The sequence below is a fragment of the Ranitomeya variabilis genome, chromosome 5, assembly GCF_051348905.1.
Source record: "Ranitomeya variabilis isolate aRanVar5 chromosome 5, aRanVar5.hap1, whole genome shotgun sequence".
NCBI classification, from domain to species: Eukaryota; Metazoa; Chordata; class Amphibia; order Anura; family Dendrobatidae; genus Ranitomeya; species Ranitomeya variabilis.
The window spans coordinates 323,194,062-323,217,073 of NC_135236.1; the positions used below are offsets into that span (position 1 = coordinate 323,194,062).

General features: G+C 41.5%; 1 protein-coding gene across 2 annotated transcripts in view; it reads left to right on the forward strand.

Annotated features, from left to right (window-relative positions):
* The window catches only part of SEMA3E (semaphorin 3E), a 289,807-nt gene that overhangs the window by 256,098 nt on the left and 10,697 nt on the right, over positions 1-23,012 (forward strand). Inside the window, exons 12-16 of one of the 2 annotated variants that reach the window (XM_077264657.1) lie at positions 2,228-2,319; positions 2,705-2,746; positions 6,392-6,558; positions 7,617-7,684; positions 9,297-9,436. In XM_077264657.1, the coding sequence (XP_077120772.1) occupies positions 2,228-2,319; positions 2,705-2,746; positions 6,392-6,558; positions 7,617-7,684; positions 9,297-9,436 (509 nt within the window). The remainder of the gene's footprint in view (positions 1-2,227; positions 2,320-2,704; positions 2,747-6,391; positions 6,559-7,616; positions 7,685-9,296; positions 9,437-23,012) is intronic. The other variant, XM_077264658.1, reaches the window with a different exon arrangement.

A 23,012-nucleotide genomic window follows, 5' to 3' on the forward strand; every position in this document is an offset into this window, starting at 1 on the left:
AGGGGCCATGGATATTGGCCCCCCAGCTACAAATACCAGTCCACAGCTGCCCCAGAAATGGTGCATCTCTAAGATGCGCCAATTCCGGCACTTAGCCCCTCTCTTCCCACTCCCGTGTAGCGGTGGGATATGGGGTAATAAGGGGTTAATGTCACATTGCTATTGTAAGGTGACATTAAGCCGGGTTAATAACGGAGAGGTGTCAATAAGACGCCTATCCGTTATTAATCCAATAGTAAGAAAGGGTTAATAAAACACGCACACATTAGGAAAAAATATTTTAATATTCTTCATTTCCCCATACTTACCATACTTCAGCGCCTGCAAAAAACATAAAATAATAAACCGCATACTACCTGTCCGCCGTAGTCCAATTAGTAACGAGTGTCCCACGATGATCTCCCCTATAGAACAGTGACATCGGGTGATGTCACTGCTCTATAGGACCCTCAGTGACACACTGACAGGAGACAATGGCTCCTGCAGTGTATCACTGAGGTTACCTGAGTTCAAAGTCTCACTTTATGGGAATTGCTGCCTGGGAAAATTTCTCTTAAAGCAATGCCATAAAGTGAGACTAGGGACTTTTTTTTTACAGCGGCAGAGGAATACCTTCCTTTGTCATTGTATTTCTGGAGCCCCTAGAGATCGGTTGCAACAGCTGTTGCTGCCGTTCTCTATGGGAGATCGTCGTGGGACACTCGTGGATTTCTGCGGACAGGGAGTATATTGGTTGTTTGTTTTTTCATATTTTTTACAGATGACACTGGCTTCGGGGATCAAAATGACAAGTAATGGTGAGTATGTAATCTATGTTTAATGTACTGTATGTCTATATGTATGTCATGTATGTAATGTATGAATGTACTGTATGTAGTACGTATGTAGTATGTATGAATGTACTGCATGTAGTACGTATGTAGTATGTATGCAGTATGTATGTATGTAGTATGTATGCAGTATGTAGTATGTATGTAGCATGTATGGATGTATGTAGTATGTATGTATGTAGTATGTATGCATGTAGCATGTATGTAGCATGTATGTAGCATGTATGTATGTAGTATGTATGTAGTATGTATGCATGTAGTATGTATGTAGTATGTATGTATGTAGTACGTATGTAGTATGTAGTATGTATGTAGTATATATGTAGTATGTAGTATGTATGTATGTAGTATGTATGCAGTATGTATGTAGTATGTATGTATGTAGTATGTATGGAGTATTTTTTTTTCATCATTCAACACATTAGCCGGATGATGGGACTACTACTGTCCCATCATTGGCTAATGTGTCAATCACTGTCAGTGTAGCAGGCATCGTCCGATGGGACTTGTAGTGCCATCGGACGATGCCCGCATTGAGACACCCCGCATGCCGCACAGAGACACCCCACATGCCGCACAGAGACACCCCGCACGCCACACAGAGACACGCCAAACAGAAACCCCCGCACGCTGCATAGAGCCCCGGTACACACGCAGAGAGCCCCACGGTCACGCACAGACACCGCCCGCACACACGCACACACGCAGTCTCCGCCCACGCACCGCCCACACTTCATTTCACTGCATAATTTCACTATAGGAACTTCCGATTCCAATTTCCGATATGGCAAAAATATCGGAACTCGGTATCGGAATTCCGATACAGCGAATATCGGCCGATACCCGAGATTTGCAGTATCGGAATGCTCAACACTAGTTGTGATTGACATCTCAGCAAATCTTTTTTCTCCTCCTCCCTGCTCTTGAAATCTCACACGTTCCACAATGTCAATCACACATCTATGGGTATGAATAGCAGCAGATTCGGGAGCTGCTGCCAATGGAATCTGCAACTACTCTCTCATAGAGAACACAAAAGCACTCAGCTGAGCCAGGAGAACACATAGAGAGGGGAGTCAAGGGTACTTGTGTAATGGAGATTCCAAAGCAACAGATGTCAGCCGAACTAATGTGTATGGAGGTCTTTAAGTATTTTTTTTCCACCACTATAATCACTCATGCTACAATGAAAATGAGCTCTGTACATTAATCTCTATGTATTACACAAAAATAATTCATCATTTGGTATAATTTGCATCATTATTTTTACAGTACTGTTATAAACTTTTGGTACTTTCAATAAAAGTGAACTGCTTCTCTCATACAGTATGTTAGCACTTTTTTACCACTCCAGCATTATCTGCATTTATTCTCTATTTTAATTCCCACTGAAACAGACAATGGAATTGTCCTGAAAACTATCACCATTTACAACCAAGAAACTGAAACAATGGAGGAAGTTATTCTTGAAGAACTTCGGGTGTTTAAGGTAACCTGATCCTGATAACTAATTATTGCAAGATTTGAGCTTTAGTTCTATAATTTTTACCTTAATACTACATCATTTTCACGAATCATAGGTCTGTTTTCCTGGCTGTGATGGAATGTGACCTTGTGAAAATGAGAAAAGCAGATTTAGGAAATATTATATTAGTTTCAGTGGAAATCAAAAACACTTCCAAGTCTAGTCTATGTGTGTCCAGAGAACTGAGGTATTTCAGCCATGTTCTCATTGTTTTAAAGCTTATGCTCATGGAATATCTTCCACATTGTACCATTGTACCATACTATACATAGAAAAAAATCCATTAAATATAAGCATTATGGCTAAGTATTGTGGCATTTGTGTTATCCTTTTGTTTTGTTGTTTTCAGATTCCTGAGCCTATTCTTGAAATGGCGATTTCAGCAAAAAGAGTAAGTCTTATAAAACATAAGTGGATATATACATAAACAGATACTTAAAAATGACAGTTCTGAGGATAATAGAGGAGAAAAAAATCTAAATAAGAACACATTCTATCAATGACCTTGATTTAGATACTGTATATGTATATATAGTGGTGATGGTAGGAACAAGACAATTACTCTCACTATACAGTTTTGGCTCAAAGAAAAGGAGAAATAAACATGTAACTAGTGTTGAGCGATACCGTCCGATACTTGAAAGTATCGGTATCGGAAAGTATCGGCCGATACCGGCAAAGTATCGGATCCAATCCGATACCGATACCCGATACCAATACAAGTCAATGGGACTCAAGTATCGGACGGTATTCCTGATGGTTCCCAGGGTCTGAAGGAGAGGAAACTCTCCTTCAGGCCCTGGGATCCATATAAATGTGTAAAAGAAAGAATTAAAATAAAAAATATCGCTATACTCACCTGTCCGACGCAGCCTGGACCTCAGCGAGGGAACCGGCAGCGTTGTTTGTTTAAAATTAGCGCTTTTACTTGGTTACGTGAAGTCCCGGCTTGTGATTGGTCAGGGCGGCCATGTTGCCGGGACGCGGACCAATCACAGCAAGCCGTGACGAAATTACGTCACGGCTTGCTGTGATTGGTCCGCGTCCCGGCAACATGGCCGCCATTAACCAATCACAAGCCGTGACGTCACGGGAGGCTGGACACGCGCGCTTTTTAAAAAGCGCGCGTGTCCAGCCTCCAGTGACGTCATGGCTTATGATTGGTCACGGCGCCATGTTGCCGGGACGCAGACCAATCACAGCAAGCCGTGACGAAATTACGTCACGGCTTGCTGTGATTGGTCCGCGTCCCGGCAACATGGCCGCCATTAACCAATCACAAGCCGTGACGTCACGGGAGGCTGGACACGCGCGCATTTTAAAATGGGCGCGTGTCCAGCCTCCCGTGACGTCCCGGCTTGTGATTGGTTGCGCCGCGGTCAACCAATCACAAGCCGGGAGGCTTGTATAATACATCAGCTGAGAGGTGATACATGGGAATGTGAGACACATCCTGCAAATTCGACCAAACTTATTATGCAATAATTGATGTTTTGACAACATTGGCAGTTTCCCCTTGTTTGGTTTAGTTCATCCTCACTCATTTTGTGCGCCGCGGTCAACCAATCACAAGCCGGGAGGCTGGACACGCGCGCATTTTAAAATTTTAAAATGCGCGCGTGTCCAGCCTCCCGGCTTGTGATTGGTTGATCGCGGCGCAATCACCAATCAGTATAGCAATATTTTTTATTTTAATTCTCTCTTTTACACATTTTTACATTATTGTTGTTTCGATACCGATACCCGATATCACAAAAATATCGGATCTCGGTATCGGAATTCCGATACAGCAAGTATCGGCCGATACCCGATACTTGCAGTATCGGAATGCTCAACACTACATGTAACGCATAAGGTCCAATTTTAAGTAAAAAAAAAAGTTTAATTTACTTAAAACCTTATATGTTACTTTTCTTTAAAGGAAATGTGTAATTAGAAAATGACTTATGCTTTAAACATGTTTCATGTATTTTTAAACATTTTTTATATTTTTTATTTTTCATATCACTATTGCTATAAAAAAGATCTTGCAAATGTTCACACTAGGCCTAATACTGGACTCCTAATTCCTGTTCAGAACAAGGATATTAATAACAATAGTCTGACTCAGACCCTACATTTTCCATAGAAATCTTCTGAGATTCCTATTTGATAAATTTGCCTCACTGGTATACTTATGCATGTAGAATTCACATATTGTGGATGGTAGTTCTATGTTAACTCCTATATACACTGCTCCAAAAAATAAAGGGAACACTAAAATCCCACATCCTAGATATCACTGAATGAAATATTCCAGTTGTAAATCTTTATTCATTACATAGTGGAATGTGTTGGGAACAATAAAACCTAAAAATAATCAATGTAAATCACAACTAATATCCCATGGAGGTGTGGAGTTGGAATGATGCTCAAAATCAAAATGGAAAATGAAGTTACAGGCTGATCCAACTTCAGTGGAAATGTCTCAAGACATGGAAATGATGATCAGTAGTGTGTGGCCTCCACGTGCCTGTATGATCTCCCTACAATACCTCGGCATGTTATTGATGAGGCGGCAGATGGTCTCCTGAGGGATCTCCTCCCAGACCTGGACTAAAGCATCCACCAACTCCTGGATAGTCTGTGGTGCAAAGTGACATTGGTGGAAGATGCAAGACATGATGTCCCAGATGTGTTCAATAGGATTCAGGTCTGGGGAATGGGCGGGCCAGTCCATAGCTTCAATGCCTTCATCTTGCAGGAACTGCTGACATGCTCCAGCCACATGAGGCATGGCATTGTCCTGCATTAGGAGGAACCCAGGGCTAACCGCCCCAGCATATGGTCTCACAAGGATTTCTGAGGATCTCATCTCGGTACCTAATGGCAGTCAGGCTACCTCTGGCGAGCACATGGAGGGCTGTGCGGACCTCCAAAGAAATGCCACCATACACCATTACTGACCCACTGCCAAACCAGTCATGCTGAAGGATGTTGCAGACAGCAGATCACTCTCCACGGCGTCTCCAGACTCTGTCATGACTGTCTCATGTGCTCAATGTGAGCTTGCTTTCATCTGTGAAGAGCACAGGGTGCAAATGGCGAATTTGCCAATCCTGGTGTTCTGTAGCAAATGCCAAGCATCCTGCACGGTGTTGGGCTGTGAGCACAACCCCCATCTGTGGATGTCGGGCACTCAGACCATCCTCATGGAGTCGGTTTCTAACCATTTGTGCAGACACATGCACATTTGTTGCCTGCTGGAGGTCATTTTGCAGGGCTCTGGCAGTGTTCCTCCTTGCACAAAGGCTGAGGCAGCGGTCCTGCAGCTGGGTTGCTGCCCTCCTACGGCCCCTCCACGTCTCCTGGTGTACTGGCCTGTCTCCTGGTAGCGCTTTCAGCCTCTGGACACTATGCTGACAGACACAGCAAATCTTCTTGCCACAGCTCGCATTGATGTGCCATCCTGGATGAGCTGCACTACCTGAGCCACTTGTGTGGGTTGTAGAGTCTGTCTCATGCTACCATGAGTGTGAAAGCACAACCAGCATTCAAAAGTGACCAAAACATCAGCCAGAAAGCATTGGTACTGAGATGTGGTCTGTGGTCCCCACCTGCAGAACTACTACTTTATTGAGTGTGTCTTGATAATTGCCAATAATTTCCATCTGTTGTCTATTCCATTTGCACAACAGCATGTGAAATTGATTGTCAAACAGTGTTGATTAATACGTGGACAATTTGATTTCACAGAAGTTTGATTTACTTGCAGTTATATTCTGTTGTTTAAGTGTTCCCTTTATTTTTTTGAGCAGTGTATAAAGAGAGGTGTCACATGTGATTATAAACCCTGTCTGTGATGATAATGGAAAATAAAAAAATGGAAATAATGGAAAACATAAAAACGTGATTTAAACAGGTCATTTTCTGATGACACATTCCCTTTCAGAAAGTACATTGGATTCTCATGAAGTAGTCAGCTTATTATGTTTGAGCTGATTCAATAAGCAGACTCTTTCTTCCTTCATTAAAGGTCTATTTTTATTTGTTACAGCAGCAACTGTACATTGGATCCAAATCAAGTGTGGCCCAAGTAAAGCTTCATCAGTGTGAAATGTATGGCACAGCATGTGCTGACTGTTGTCTTGCACGTGATCCTTACTGTGCTTGGGATGGTATATCCTGCACAAGATACTTTCCAGTTGGAACACACTCTAAGAGGTAGGTACAGGACAAGATTGATTTTGGACCAAAATCTTTAAAAAAAAGTATGTACATTTTCTTATATAAGAAACATAAAATATACATTTTAGTGCATATATTATTTTGTAAAGGTTCAGAATTGCAGAAAAAATGAAGTAGCATTCACTTTGCTGGTTCCTCTCTGCTCTTGGATGCTTCGCGAGTCCCTGCTGAGTAAAGAAAAGCTGGAAAAACAATAGCACAATATGGTCTAAAGGAGATCAGGTTGCTCACCTGACGGAGTTATGTGAAACTTGAAAATGCTGACTGCTGCAAACCCACAAGTTAATCCGAGACAAAGAAACAATGGAGAGATGGTGTTCACTGCACTGCTGAAGATACCAGTAGATGAAACCATGAAATACTGGTAGATGAAAGCTGAAGACCACTAGTGGTTTTTCCAGATTAAGAAGTTTGTTAACTTTGAACTTTATTGACAATAAACCACTCAGAAATATCCATGGTTTTCTGGTTTCATCTACAGATATTTCCTGGTTTCTTCTACTTGTAATTTCGACAGCACAGTGAAACCCATCTCTCCATTGTTTATTCTCTTGAGATTCCCTGCTGGTTTCTACTTTGCCATGCCCTTGGATACACAGGAGAACATAGTTTAGACAATCGCTGGCTAGAGTGACCAATCTAAACCAGTGATTGGTTGAGTAGTTATTTCCTCCATGTTGGTAGGGACTGGGGATGCTTCCAAAACTGCAGTCGGAAATCGATCAAGTGAAATATCTCCACACTTCTCAGAATCTGTTGATCCGAGTTAAAAAAAAATCCCCTGCTAAAGTGCTTATGAAAAACCCAAAGCCCAGAAGAATATAATATCTTTTATCTGTGTTATGTGTTTCACTGCATGTTTTCTAGCAAGTAACATACTGTTAATGTAACTACATAGCTAGTGATAGGTGACAGGTAACATATATCTATTTTAATTATTTTGAATGCAATTAAGTTAAAAATATACGTAACAAAAATTTCAGAATGTTTCTATATTTTCCAATGGCAAGTATATAATGGCATCATTTTGTCAGACGTTTCAGAAGACAGGATGTTCGACATGGAAATGCAGCTCAGCAATGTTCTGGACAACATTTTAATGGTAAGTTATAGATACATAGTTAATTGCCATAAAATGAATGCATTAAACACAATAAAACATTTAGGCGAGAGCCATTAGCACATTTGTCGTCTTACATTGTTAAAGGCATCTAAAAATTACATAACTATCCTCATTCATGTGTAATGCTATCACATAGGGAGCTATAAATGTCCTTCTATTAGAATTAAAGACAGCCACAGGCCGGAGCTCAGATCTTGGAAAAAAGGTGGGACATAAAATCAAACCTATATATATACATTTAATTATTCCAGTGCTAATAAACCTCTAGAGAACCCTATGTTAAAAGTAAAACAGAAATCTATGTTATGTGGCATTTAAAGGACTTCTACACCAAACTATTTTTGGAAAAGGTTTTCATCTTCTTTATCATCTGATCAATGTGCAGACATCATCAATCCAAAGTACATTTCCCATTTCTATGTATTTGATGTGTGCGAAGAAACTCTCGCTATCTTGGAGGGAACATACAAATTCCATGCAGATGTTGTCCTCTGTGGGATTTGAACCCAGGACCGCATGCTGCAAAGAAACATGGCTATCCACTGAGCCACCTTTAATTGGATTCTTCTATATGTGTAACCTTTGTTTACATTTTTATTTCATAAACCAATAGTACGCATGAAAATAAGTAACTTTGTAATATATTTTATGCTTCTTTCTCTGCCAAAATTGATCAGTCATTATCAAAATTCTCAATTCTGAAGTAAAATTTGTATTCAGTGAAGACAGACTTTCCCATTACTGAGAGAGGAGATGGCCGATTCAATGCTATGTGAATGGGAGAGGGAGAAGCTAGAGGCAGAGCTCCGCCTCCTCTCCCACCTATCTACATAGACTCTTATCATGTAGAATCAGTAGGATAAGGAGTATAACTAGTTTGAATGGTAATTTTTAATCCACAAAATATTAGACAGTCTATAAAAAGCGTTTGAAAAAGACCGACAAATGGATAGCAGCCATGAGTTATCAAAGCACAAATAATCAGGAAAAATATTCCAATAAGTGCAAATAGGTAACTCTTAGTACAGATTTTACCTCAGAATTGAGAATTTTTATTATAACTGATCAATTCTGACAAGAAAGAAGCAGATTGCTCTGATAACATATATTACAAAAGTGTTTAAAGGTGAAATAAAAATCAAAACTACTTACTCTTTAAAAATATATGTTATAATTTGCATCTTTAATAACAATGAAGTGCCAATAATACTGACAAAGCTACCATGGTGTTGTGGTGTGTATATGCAAACATTACGCAGACTGCATACAAACCTTTAGGCCACGTTCACACGTTCAGTATTTGGTCAGTATTTTACCTCAGTATTTGTAAGCCAAAACCAGGAGTGGGTAAAAAATGCAGCCATGGTGCATATGTTTCTATTATACTTTTCCTTTGATTGTTCCACTCCTGGTTTTAGCTGATGAAATACTGAACATTTGATAAATGTTCTTTTGAAAAATGTTACATCTGAGGACACAGAAAATGTAGTCATCAATATCATATATAAAAAAAATTGTATCTTCTCTTTTTAAGAATAATAAGAACAAATTCATTTCACATTTCTATTATATTTTTCTCCTGATGGTCTAGGTGAAAGTCTAGGAAAGACTGAGGAATACACAGCATATGGTGTAGAACATAACAGCACTTTATTGGAATGCATGCCTCGATCTTTACAATCTAAAGTCATCTGGTTTGTGCAGAAAGCTCATGAAGCAAAGAAAGATGAGGTATGATAGAAATATTGTAGAAAATTAGTAGCCAAGTCAAATTACTATATTTTTTGGACTATAAAATGAACCGGACCATGAGTCGCATCCCAAATTTAGAGATGGAAAATATGGAAAAAAAAAATTTAATTTGAGAATGGGGTCAATCTTGTAGTGCGAATTTAGCTTACCATGTGTTAGGGCTAGCGGAACGCACCAAATAATTAGAGAAAAGGAATAAGGTGCGTTCGCAGCGCGGGGTCCACTGTGCAGAGATGGAACCTGCTGCTAAGCAATGACGAACTATATGGCGGTACAATGAGGATACACACACGGGTTAGCATCACCATGTGGGAAAGAAGCAAACCCTGTTGTGTCACAGGGCCACGGTACCACACGTAACAGAAATAATAACACTGGTCAACGCAATTTTTCTGGCAAAAGGTTTTAAAAAATATTTTAAGTCAATTTTGGCTGCTGATTACGAATATGAACTCCGTTTTTGGCTATCACTTCAGGATTTCGAGATATTTTCAATTTTTGATGAAAATTACTCCTATCTAATGTTTTATGATAAAAACACATGACTTTCGATACTACATTGTATATTTTTAATCAAGGAATAACAAAGATTACAAAGTCTATGTACAGCAAATCAAATATACCTACAGAATTAAACTACAAAATATAAATACACATATATATGGCACACAGATGAATGGCAAATGGCAGTTATTTGAACTTTCTTTTCTTGGCTGATCTGTGATGTACAGCTTCTGGGTTGTCTCTCATCAAGCTCCAGCAATAGTCAGCCATCATATGTGAGTCCCACTGGCCTTGATACCGTTCTTCCATTGTTTTATTGCCCTGCTGAAAACGCTCCCCTTGTTCCTGGCTCACATCCCCAAGGTTCTCTGGAAAAAAGTCCAAATGGCTGTGTAAATAGTGAATCTTGATACTCATTCTACATCCAAGATTTTGCAGACTCATTAGTAGCTCTTCCACAATCTCTTCATAGTTGTCTGCTTTCTTATTCCCTAGAAAATTCTGCACCACATTACAAAATGCATTCCAAGCTCTTCTGTAGAAAAATATTTAGAATTGAGAGTCCTCAGTGGTTGATACCTTTTAATGGCTAACTGGCTAACACGGTACCAAGATATATTTCTTTCCTGTAAGCTCTTCTGTCTCATTCATTGATGTGATGAAATTTGGGTCTCTCATAAGTGTTCTTCTCTGAGTTCCATCAAATATTCCAGCCTTTTTCTTCTCTTCACTAAGACCAGGAAAATTTGAACATATATAGTTAAAGCATTCTCCACTGTGATTGAGAGCTTTGACGAACTGCTTCATCAACCAAGTTTTATGTGTAAGGGAGGAAAGACAATATTCTTCCTATCCACTCTGTCACTGAGGCCATTCAGTTTTCACCTTGTGCTCTGCTGTAGCTCTACTGTCCCAGTAGCACAGAAAACAAGGGTGTTATCATAACAAATGGGAATTATGCATGTTCAAAGAAAACAAAGATATTCTTATATTTATTGGGAGACTAAATTAAAACTAAATTTACCTTAGTGAACCGTATAAACCGGCACTTTTCATACACTACTTATATTTATCATGGAACTCTTGAAAATGGGCTATACACCTGTAGCGCAAAAACGTGATGTGATAGAGAAATTATAAGATCAGATTTCAATTCAGCACCCTCAAATTAGTCTAAAACTGTTCTTAAAGTCCATGCCAGAAAAATAGTTTTTTTTTTGTAGACCAGTGTAATAAAGTAGCACGAGAGTGCACCCAGACTTGGGTTAGGAAAGCGCGGAGATAGCGCACAGCGCCACACTGGCGGTCACAGTAATAGGCGCTGTTTGTGTACTAGTGTTGGTAACAAGTCGGGCGCTATATTACAATCATCCTCCTTACGCGAGCATTCAAACACAAGGGAGGGGATGTTTAAAGAGCGACTTTCACTCACAACACACACACATAAACAAGTGTATACTAGTGCATGGCCGTGCGGCCATGCAAACCTTTTATAGCTGCAGCAAGTTCAGGACCTTCCTAGAGGACCAATGAGAACTGCTACAGTAACTGAGCAACTTCAGGACCTTCCTAGAGGACTAATAGGAGCTGCTGCATTACCTGAGCATGTGACCCCAGACCTCCACTGAGAGATCTTCCTTTGGGCATGCTCAGAAGGGAAAAAGCACGACTTAGTCCCAGAGACGTCTGCTCGCCGCTAATCAGTACAGGCTACAATGGCAGAGCCTGGAAAGGCAGCAGTAACCCTTTGCACAGAATCAGACTGAGTGAGACACTGGGACCAACGTCTCCGCTGAGCAGGCTCCACTGCGGCTGATGCAGAATGAGAGACTACAGCAGACATGGTTCGAGATTCCCGCTGTGCAGCGGTGGGAACTCAACTCCTATCACCATGTGTTAGGATTCTCCCACAGCACAGGATAGATCCCAAGCCTTGTCTGCCTCTGCGGTCTCCCATTCTGCTTCGGCCACAATGGGAGCTGCTCAGCAAAGACATCGGTCTCAGCGTCTTGCCCAGACTCGTGCTGTTTGCTTGGTTACTGTGGGCTCTCCAGCCAAAGCTATTGTAACTAGTAGTGATGAGCGAATATACTCGTTACTCGAGATTTATCGAGCATGCTCAAGGGTCCTCCGAGTATTTTTTAGTGCTCGGAGTTTTAGTTTTTAGCACCGCAGCTGAATGATTTACATCTGTTAGCCAGCATAAGTACATGTGGGGATTTCCTAGCAACCAGGCAACCCTCACATGTACTTATGCTGCCTAACAGATGTAAATCATTCAGCTGTGGTGCTAAAAACTAAAACTCCGAGCACTAAAAAATACTCAGAGGACCCCCAAGTGTGCTTGAGAAATCTCGAGTAACGAGTATATTCGCTCATCACTACTAACTGGCAATAGGCAGCGGCAAACATACATTTCAGAAGCTAAGTCCAGAAATCACCCCACTGAGCATGCTTGAGAGCTGGCGACCTCTCATTGGTGATCGGTCGTCAGCTTCTCGGGTAACGTGGCAGTTCTGGATTGGTCCATGAGCAAGGTCCTTTCTGACTGGACTTGAACAGGAATGTATAAAAGGTTTCCTGGAGCGCACTAAGATCATTAATGTCATGTATGTCGGTGGATACACGTCCACTCTATGTGTGCACGTATGCCGCATCTAGCACGGCGATTGTGTGTCTAGGTGGCAGTGTAGAGTGGGAACTCTCGCTTGGCTTAGCATCTGACTCCGGGCTGCTCAAGTCGTGTGTGTGTGGTTAGCACAGCCAAGTGTCAGAGTGAGCACAACCACCAGTCTAGACTTCCCTGGGGGGTAGCGATAGGGACCCCAACTAGTGTCATTACTGCTTTACTTCTGTGACATCTAACAGGGTAAAGCTCAGCAATTTAATTCTTTTGATTCTTCACTTAATGATGACCCTTTCATCTAACTACTTTGACAAAGGTATGGGGCTCCCTAGGTATTTTTGTCATTTCCAAGATGCAATAGAATGGTGCTGATGGATTTCTATTCCTGTCTGAGTCATAACTGGACTGTTATGTATGGAGGTTTTTTTTACTTTAAAGGAGTTCTACGGTCTTCTGCTAAAAGGCTGCAGTCTCTCGATGGGACTGCAAACTTCTGAATCCTTACAGTGTACACATTGCATGCTGTCAGAATTCTGTAAAGATTCAGAAGTCAGCAGTCCCATAGAGTGACTGCAGACTTTTAGCAGAAGATCAGACATTTTTAACACTGACATGCATAAGTCAAACAGGCAGACAATACAGAAGTAATTCATTTAATTAAATGGGAAATAACCAGGTGTTGTGCATCCTGCCCTGCAATAAACAAAATAACAAGTAATCAAAAAATTGTATATGCTCTAAAATATTAACAATAGGAACTACAAGTGGTCCCATGAAAAACAAAGGTTAGTAACGCAGATTTTTTTTAATGCAACCCAAAAAAAATGATATAAAACTAAATGTTCTTAATGTACAAAAAAGAAAAGATATTTAAAAAAAGATTGTACAAATTTGGTTCAGTGTTAATAATAATTACTTACCTCTCGGTGAATAAGATATATTATATTTTTGATGATTTTCAAGCCCTCTAAAAATTAAAAAAGAAAAATACATTATTTTACTGCAAATTTTGACATACAACTTATCCTATAAATAAAAAATAATGATGCCCTAATGCAGCTACTTTGAAAGTAAAATGTAGTTATGACTTTCAAAATCCTGAAATCAAGGAACAAGATAAAAATTCTGCACCATTAAATACAAAACTAAACTAACTCCTAAACTCATTAATGCTATATGAAGTATGTATCTATTATGAGTACATGTCACTTTATGCTCCATGATGGATATATATGGTCATGCTGATTGCATGGTACAGCTTCTGTACTGGTGTAGTGTGAGCACCAGTAGCCTAATGATGTACAAGGCTGGGATCCTTCTGTAACTGCCAAGATTCTCATCAAACCCAGCAATTGAACCCCTCATATCCCACTGTGACAGCTAAAAATGTGTTTAACAGACCATTTGCAACCCAAGCAGCATGATAATTGGGTCTATGTTATTTGTAAACCTCAGCCTAAAGGTACCGTCACACAGTGCCATTTTCATCGCTACGACGGCACGATTCGTGACGTTGCAGCGTCGTATGATTATCGCTCCAGCGTCGTAGACTGCGGTCACACGTTGCAATACACGGCACTGGAGCGATAATTTCATGACTAGTGTTGAGCGATACCGTCCGATACTTAAAAGTATCGGTATCGGAAAGTATCGGCCGATACCGGCAAAGTATCGGATCCAATCCGATACCGATACCCGATACCAATACAAGTCAATGGGACTCATGTATCGGACGGTATTCCTGATGGTTCCCAGGGTCTGAAGGAGAGGAAACTCTCCTTCAGGCCCTGGGAACCATATTAATGTGTAAAAGAAAGAATTAAAATAAAAAATATTGCTATACTCACCTCTCCGACGCAGCCTGAACCTCAGCGAGGGAACCGGCAGCGTTGTTTGCTTAAAATTCGCGCTTTTCTTTCCTTACGTGAAGTCCCGGCTTTGTGATTGGTTGTGTCGCAGTCACATGGGCGACGCAACCAATCACAGCAAGCCGTGACGTAATTTCAGGTCCTTAAGGATTTTAAAATTACGTCCCGGCTTTGTGATTGGTTGCGTCGCAGTCACATGGGCGACGCAACCAATCACAAGCCGTGACGTCACGGGAGGCTGGACACGCGCGCATTTTAAAATGCGCGCTTGTCCAGCCTCCCGTGACATCCCGGCTTGTGATTGGTTGCGTCGCGGTCAACCAATCACAAGCCGGGAGGCTGGACACGCGCGCATTTTAAAATGTGCGCTTGTCCAGCCTCCCGTGACGTCCCGGCTTGTGATTGGTTGCGTCGCGGTCAACCAATCACAAGCCAGGAGGCTGGACACGCGCGCATTTTAAAATGCGCGCGTCTCCAGCCTCCCGGCTTGTGATTGGTTGACCGCGACGCAACCAATCACAAGCCGGGACATCACGGGAGGCTGGACAAGCGCGCATTTTAAAATGCGCGTGTCTCCAGCCTCCCGTGACGTCACGGCTTGTGATTGGTTGCGTCGCCCATGTGACTGCGACGCAACCAATCACAAAGCCGGGACGTAATTTTAAAATCCTGAAGGACCTGAAATTACGTCACGGCTTGCTGTGATTGGTTGCGTCGCCCATGTGACTGCGACGCAACCAATCACAACGCCGGAACGTAATTTTAAAATCCTGAAGGACCTGAAATTACGTCACGGCTTGCTGTGATTGGTTGCGTCCCGGCCACATGGGCGGCACGCGACCAATCACAAGCCGGGACTTCACGTAAAGGAAAGAAAAGCGCAAATTTTAAACAAAGAACGCTGCTGCTTCCCTTTTTAAGGTGTAGGCTGCGTCGGAGAGGTGAGTATAGCAATATTTTTTATTTTAATTCTCTCTTTTACACATTTTTACATTAATGTTGTTTCGATACCGATACCCGATACCACAAAAGTATCGGATCTCGGTATCGGAATTCCGATACCCGCAAGTATCGGCCGATACCCGATACTTGCGGTATCGGAATGCTCAACACTATTCATGACGTATTTGTGATGTAGAAGCCGTTGGTTACTGTGCGCACATAGTATACAACCTGTGTCACACGATGCAATCATGCCGCCACAGCGGGACACTAGACGACGAAAGAAAGTTTCAAACGATCTGCTACGACGTACGATTCTCAGCGGGGTTCCGGATCGCAGTAGCGTGTCAGACACTACGATATCGTAACGATATCGCTAGAACGTCACGAATCGTGCCGTCGTAGCGATGAAAATGGCACTGTGTGACGGTACCCTAAAAGATCTAGCTGGAGGTTGGATCTGATCAGCTAAGTAATGCACTGCTCTGTATGGTTAATGCACTGTATTATTACCTATGTGATCAAAGGATCACATGTCTGGGTGACCTTGGAGTATTGATAAGCTAAGTAAAAATATATTTGTTTAACACCTTTACCCCCGAGGGTGGTTTGCACGTTAATGACCGGGCCAATTTTTACAATTCTGACCACTGTCACTTTATGAGGTAATAACTCTAAAACACTTCAACAGATCCCAGTAATTTTGAGACTGTTTCTTCTTGACATATTGTACTTCATGACAGTGGTAACATTTCTTTGGTATGACTTGCGTTTATTTGTGAAAAAAATGGAAATTTGGCGAAAATGTGAATAATTTCGCAATTTTCCAACTTTGAATTTTCATGCCCTTAAAGGGAAGGTGCCACCAGTTTTCTTGTAGTTTGTTTTTTGTGAAATTAAGCTTAAAATAGTAAATAAAATGTATTAATGCAATGTTTGCACTGTTTGCAAACATTTCTATATGAAAAATATTATATATTTTCTTACAAATATATATATTGACCACTAGGGGGAGCATTTTCCGTTTTAGACCTCAAGCAGCTATAGTGAGACTTACCAGCTTTACTGTTAGCTGGAAAATTGGGGCAGTAACTGCTGACATCAGCATTTCCCTCCCCTTTTGGGTGGTCTAATATCCCTGGGGCAGAATGAAGAGCAGCATCACAGGGCAGAGCCATTTTGTGTGTGACTGCCCTGTGATCTGCTATCACCAGCAGTTACTGCATCAGAAGCACAGTTAGTTTATGTGGTGTGTATGGAGCAGCATTGTCTGTGCAGAGCTGTCTGTGACTCATCCCTCAGTAAGATAAGAAAGAGCTCCAGGTCTGCAGTGAATGGCCAGGCATTGTGGAGGGAGGGGAGAGATACATTGTATGGCAGAGACAGGTGTGTCAGGTGTCACCTCTCTCTGCAGGCTGTGCATGCAGCTTACCAGAGATCACAGGGAGTGGGACTGTCTGTGAGGGGGGATGCGGAGACACAGCAGGAGAAGCACACAGGGCAGCATGTGAGGGGCAGAGGATGTCTGCCCAGTGCCTGGAGTACAGAGGAGCAGTGCACATTTCTCCTGTGATAGAGAGCAAGTGGAGCTGGGCAGAGAGCACTGGGCTATAATAAAATGGCGGCTAGTCACACCTACAGCAGTGATTTGTGCAGCCCACAGAGGCGTGCCCAGCTCACTGCTAACGCCTCTCCAATGTTATAGATAGGGTCCTCGCCAGTCTATTATCTCCTATGTCCATGGGGTGCTGTGAAATGACACTGTTAGTGTCGTGAACTGCTGTGAAACCAAGATGTCAGCCCCCAGTTCCTTCTTTAAACACATATAACACACGAAATCTGTTTCACATGCATTTAAAACTTGGTTATAGCAGCATGTTATGCTACATTACAGTGATTTATTAATGATCTACAAACGCGGTACCTTACCTTTAAATTACAGAGATATGTCACACAAAATAGTTTCTCACATGTCTTCTTTACATCAGCACAATTTTATAGGCAACTTCTTTTGTTAGGAAGCTATAAGGGTTAAAAGTTGACCAGCAATTTCTCATTTTTACAAAACCATTTTTTTTTAAGGACCACATCAAATTTCAAGTCATTTTGAGGGATCTATATGATAAAAGATACCCAAAAGTGACACCATTCTAAAAACTGCACGCCTCAAGGTGCTCAAAACCACATTCAAGAAGTTTACTATCCCTTTAGGTGCTTCACAGGAGTTTTTTGAAAAACAAATTAACATTTATTTTTTTCACAAAAAATTGAATTCAGATAAAATTTTTTGTATTTTGACAAGGGTAACAGGAAAAAATGCACCCCAAAATTTCTTGTGTAATTTCTCATGAGAATGCCGATACCCCATATGAGGGATAAAACCCCTGTTTGGGCGCACAGCAGAGCTCGGAAGGGAAGGATTGAAATTTGGCTTTTTGAATGCAAAATTTGCTGGAACAATTGGCAGATGCCATGTTGCATTTGGAGAGCCCTGGATGAACCTAAACAATGACAATGACCCACAAGTGACACTATTTTGGAAACTAGACCTCTCAAGGAATTTACTTAAATGTGTGGTGAGCACCTTGAACCCACAGATGCTTCACAGAAGTTTATAATGTTGAGTCATAAAAATAATAAAATCACATTTTCCTCACAATATTGATATTTTAGCCACCATGGCAACGATTGGGACCCCGCATCACGCCACGGGGTCTCCGATCAAAAGGCAGAGGGGCTGTCAGCCCTCTGCCAGCTCCAGGAATGCTGCAGTCCCGTTTGATCACAGCATTTCAGGGGTTAAAGAGTCGGGAGCAGTGCGTGACTGCTCCTGACACTTAGTGCCAGATGTCAGCTGTCAGAATCAGCTGACACTCAGTGGTGATCACCCGTACACCACTCATGTGCGCGGGCTATTGCGCAGACTTAATAATCCATCTCTGGTCAGATAGACCCAGGTCACATGGATGGATTATTACGCCTAATGTCAGAAAGGGGTTAAGTGTTTTAATAAAACTCCCTAAAAGCTCATTTCTTCACACCTACCAACAAAACTAGAAAAAACTGCAGTGGCTTGAAAAGTATTCACTCCTTTGTCATTTTTTCCTGTTTCTCTACCTCTCAACCTGGAATTTCACAGTTTTTTTGAGGGCTTGGATCAGTTAATGTAAAGAACATGCCTACAGCTGTGAACAGTTGGTTTTCTTTTTATTGCAAAGCAAACCACAAATTGGACAAAATAACTGAAAACATCAGTGTGCATAACTATTCACCCCCCTAAAGTCAGTTCTTTATAGAGCCTCCTGTTGCAGCAATTACAGTTGGGTAAGTCTTTATGAGCTTTCCACATCTTGCCACTTTTTGAAAAAAAAAAACACTGAAAAAATAAACCAGCAGACCTTCGAATACATAAGAACCAAAACAGAAAATAGACCACGAAAAATTAACTTTTATTAATTGTCTAAAAGTGTAACACTCACAACAAACTTCTTAAAAATGGTGATGTACAAGTTGTAAACAATCAGGGCAAAAGGAGGTATGGAAAAAATGTATTGAATCACAAGCCATAAAAAAGTTGTATAGGCGGCTAATCAATCTCTAGAAATCCATGAGAGTCGCACTACCTGCCAGCAGAGGTTCGCACCCTAAGTGTCCTGGACCCGTAGAGGCGAGTAATCGTTAAACAGCCATCGTTCGTCTCTCACGTCCCCCAGCATTCCTCTCACGTCCTGCTTGTCCTCTCTTTTGTCCATGGCACAAATGTGAAATAAAGGACATATAACTTTTCAGTTCAGCTGGTGAGTGCTGCATTTTTTTTCTTCATGAATCATTTCTAATTAATCACATGTGCTGCAGCAGTGGATAAGAACACAAAAAGAATTGCTCATTATATGTTTGTATGCCTTTGAGAAAGGACCATTTTTAACGGGTCCGAAACGCGTCAATCTGAATAAAGAAAATTATTTTTTAAGAAAAGGACTCCTGTGCCGGAAAAATCCTTTGTTTCTACATGTGCTTATACGTGGTAGTCAGCCACTGAATTCCAGGCACAGATGTCTCTAGCATATTCTGGTGAACAACTATCCTCCTTCCCCTTCCTTTAATTTGACATGGTGTTTACCTTGGTGGCCAAAAAGTTCAAATTTTGGTCTCATCTGACCAAATCACCTTCCTCCATACATTTGGGGAGTCTCTCACATGTCATTTGGCAAACTCAAAACGAGCCTTACAATTTTTGTATGTCAGTAAAGGCTTTTCTCTGCCCACTCTTCCATAAAGGTCTCTTCTATGAAATGTATGGCTTATTGTGGTTGTATGTACAGATACTTCAGTCTATGCTTGGGAACTCTGCAGCTCCTTCAGGGTTACATTTGGTCTCTGTGCTGACTCTCTGATTAATGCCCTGCTTCCCAGGGCTGAGAGTTTTGGTCTTCTCTTGGCAAGTTTATTGTGGTACCATGTTCTTTCCATTTGATGATAATTAATTTTGTGCTGCTCTGGGGGATCATCAGAGATTGGGATTTTTTTTATAACCCAACTCTGACTTGTACTTCTCAACAACTATGTATACCCCTCCTCACATTTAAAGCGCCATGGAATAAATGGCGCTATAATAATAAATAATAATAATAACTTTGTCCCTGACTTATTTAGAGATCTCCTTGGTCTTCATGGTGGTGTTTGGTTAGTGATGCTTCTTTCTTAATGGTGTTGCATTTCAGAAAGGGTTTGTATATACAGACAGACCGTTTGACACTTAGATTGCACACAGGTGGACTTCCTTTCAATAAGCATGTGACTTATGAATGTACTTGTTGCACCAGATATTTTTAGGGACTGACTTCATATCACAAGGGATGAATACATATGCACGCGCCAATTTTTAGTTATTTGATCTCATAAATTTAATTTATGCCTACAGTTTTCTCACTTCACTTCACCAAGTTAGAATATTTAGTGCTGACGCTTCACATAAAAATCGGATTACAATAATATTTAAACAAAGGTTTTAATGTAGCAGAATAGGTAAAAAGCTAAGGGAGTTGAATTTTTTCGCAAGCCACTGAGCATATGAGGCATTGCTGTATTCATAATGAACTTTATTAAAGTTTATCATTATTTATCCCACAATGTGAAATCCACAAAAAAATATAAATAGCAGTGCCATAGTTGCTTTTTTTATTTATTCCACCTAACAAAAATTAAATTAAAAGTGAACAAAAAGTCATGTCTCTGAATATGGTACCAATATACACTCCAACTTTCAACACAAGAAACATGCCCTCATAGAGATCTGTAAACAAAATATTTAAAAAATTATGCTTTTCAGAACATGATGCCACTTTTTTTGTTAAAAACTTATTTTCTTGTGTAAAAGGAGTAAAACATGAAAAGCATGTAAATTGGGTATCACCATAATCGTACCAACTCATATTATAAAAATAAATTATTATTTTTCCCATATGGTGAATGCTGTAAGTACAAAGTGGGCTACCAGCCCTAGTTTTCGGCCGCCGGCCCTCCAACTGCAGGTAGTGTGCATGCATGTGTGCACTCATGACGCTGCAGCAGTGCACACAAGTAGAGTACCCGTGTCAGGAAGTTTTTTTGTGGGCAGAGCTCACACTCTGCTCTGTCCCGGTGTCTCCATGGAATCTGCTCCACTCTGCCGTCTTTTATCATCCCCTCATCTCCAGGATCAGGGTGAGTCTTGAGATGGAGCCTTTATAACTGTATGCAACAGTCACACTCTCCTATGATGTATATGCCCCAGTGTCAGCCTCCTATGATGTATACACCGCACTCAGGCTCCTATGATGTATATACCACACTCAGCCTCCTGTGATGTATACACTGCACTCATCCGTCTATGAAGTATATGCTACTCTCAGCCTCCTATATTTCATTTGCCGCAGTCAGCCTCCTATGATATATGTGCTGCACTCAGTCTCCTATGATGCATGTGCCGCACTCAGCCTCCTATGATATATGTGCCGCACTCAGCATCCTATGATATATGTGCTGCACTCAGTCTCCTATGATATATGTGTCGCACTCAGCCTCCTATGATATATGTGCCGCACTCAGCATCCTATGATATATGTGCTGCACTCAGTCTCCTATGATATATGTGCCGCACTCAGCATCCTATGATATATGTGCTACACTCAGTCTCCTATGATATATGTGTCGCACTCAGCCTCCTATGATATATGTGCCGCACTCAGCATCCTATGATATATGTGCCGCACTCAGCATCCTATGATATATGTGCTGCACTCAGTCTCCTATGATATATGTGTCGCACTCAGCCTCCTATGATATATGTGCCGCACTCAGCATCCTATGATATATGTGCTGCACTCAGTCTCCTATGATATATGTGCCGCACTCAGCATCCTATGATATATGTGCCGCACTCAGTCTCCTATGATATATGTGCCGCACTCAGCATCCTATGATATATGTGCTACACTCAGTCTCCTATGATATATGTGCTGCACTCAGCCTCCTATGATATATGTGCTGCACTCAGTCTCCTATGATATATGTGCCGCACTCAGCATCCTATGATATATGTGCTGCACTCAGCCTCCTATGATATATGTGCTGCACTCAGTCTCCTATGATATATGTGCCGCACTCAGTCTCCTATGATGCATGTGCCGCACTCAGCATCCTATGATATATGTGCCGCACTCAGCATCCTATGATATATGTGCTGCACTCAGTCTCCTATGATGCATGTGTCGCACTCAGCATCCTATGATATATGTGCTGCACTCAGCATCCTATGATGTATGTGCCGTATTCAGCCTCCTATGATGCATGTGTCACACTCAGCCTCCTATGATGTATACACTGCACTCAGCCTCTTGTAATGTATATACAACACTCAGCATCCTATGATGTATATTCCACACTCAGCTTTATATGATGTATATGCCGCACTCAGCCTCCTATGATGTATATTCCGCACTCAGCCTTATACAATGTATATGCCGCACTCAGCCTCCTATGATGTAAATTCCACACTCAGCCTCCTATGATGTATATGCCGCACTCAGCCTCCTATGATGTATATTCCGCACTCAGCCTTATACAATGTACATGCCGCACTCAGCCTCCTATGATGTATATTCCACACTCAGCCTCTTTTGATGTATATTCCACACTCAGCCTTATATGATGTATATGCCGCACTCAGCCTCCTATGATGTATATTCCGCACTCAGCCTTATACAATGTATTTGCTGCACTCAGCTGTTATGACCCCAATGGCGAGGGTCTCAGAGGAACGTGGAAGTCTGCAGAATACAAAAATCCAGCTCATAGGGCAGTGGTAACTGGGTTGACCATATATCTACTCCTAACGCCAACACTAGAAGTAGCCGGGTATCATTCCTACGTTGATTCTAGATGACACGCGCCAGCCGGAGAATCTAGCTACCCCTAGTAGAGGAAAACAAAGACCTTTCTTGCCTCCAGAGAAGGGGACCCCAAAGCTGGATAGAAGCCCCCCACAAATAATGACGGTGAGGTAAGAGGAAATGACAAACACAGAAATGAACCAGGTTTAGCACAGAGAGGCCCGCTTACTGATAGCAGAATAAAG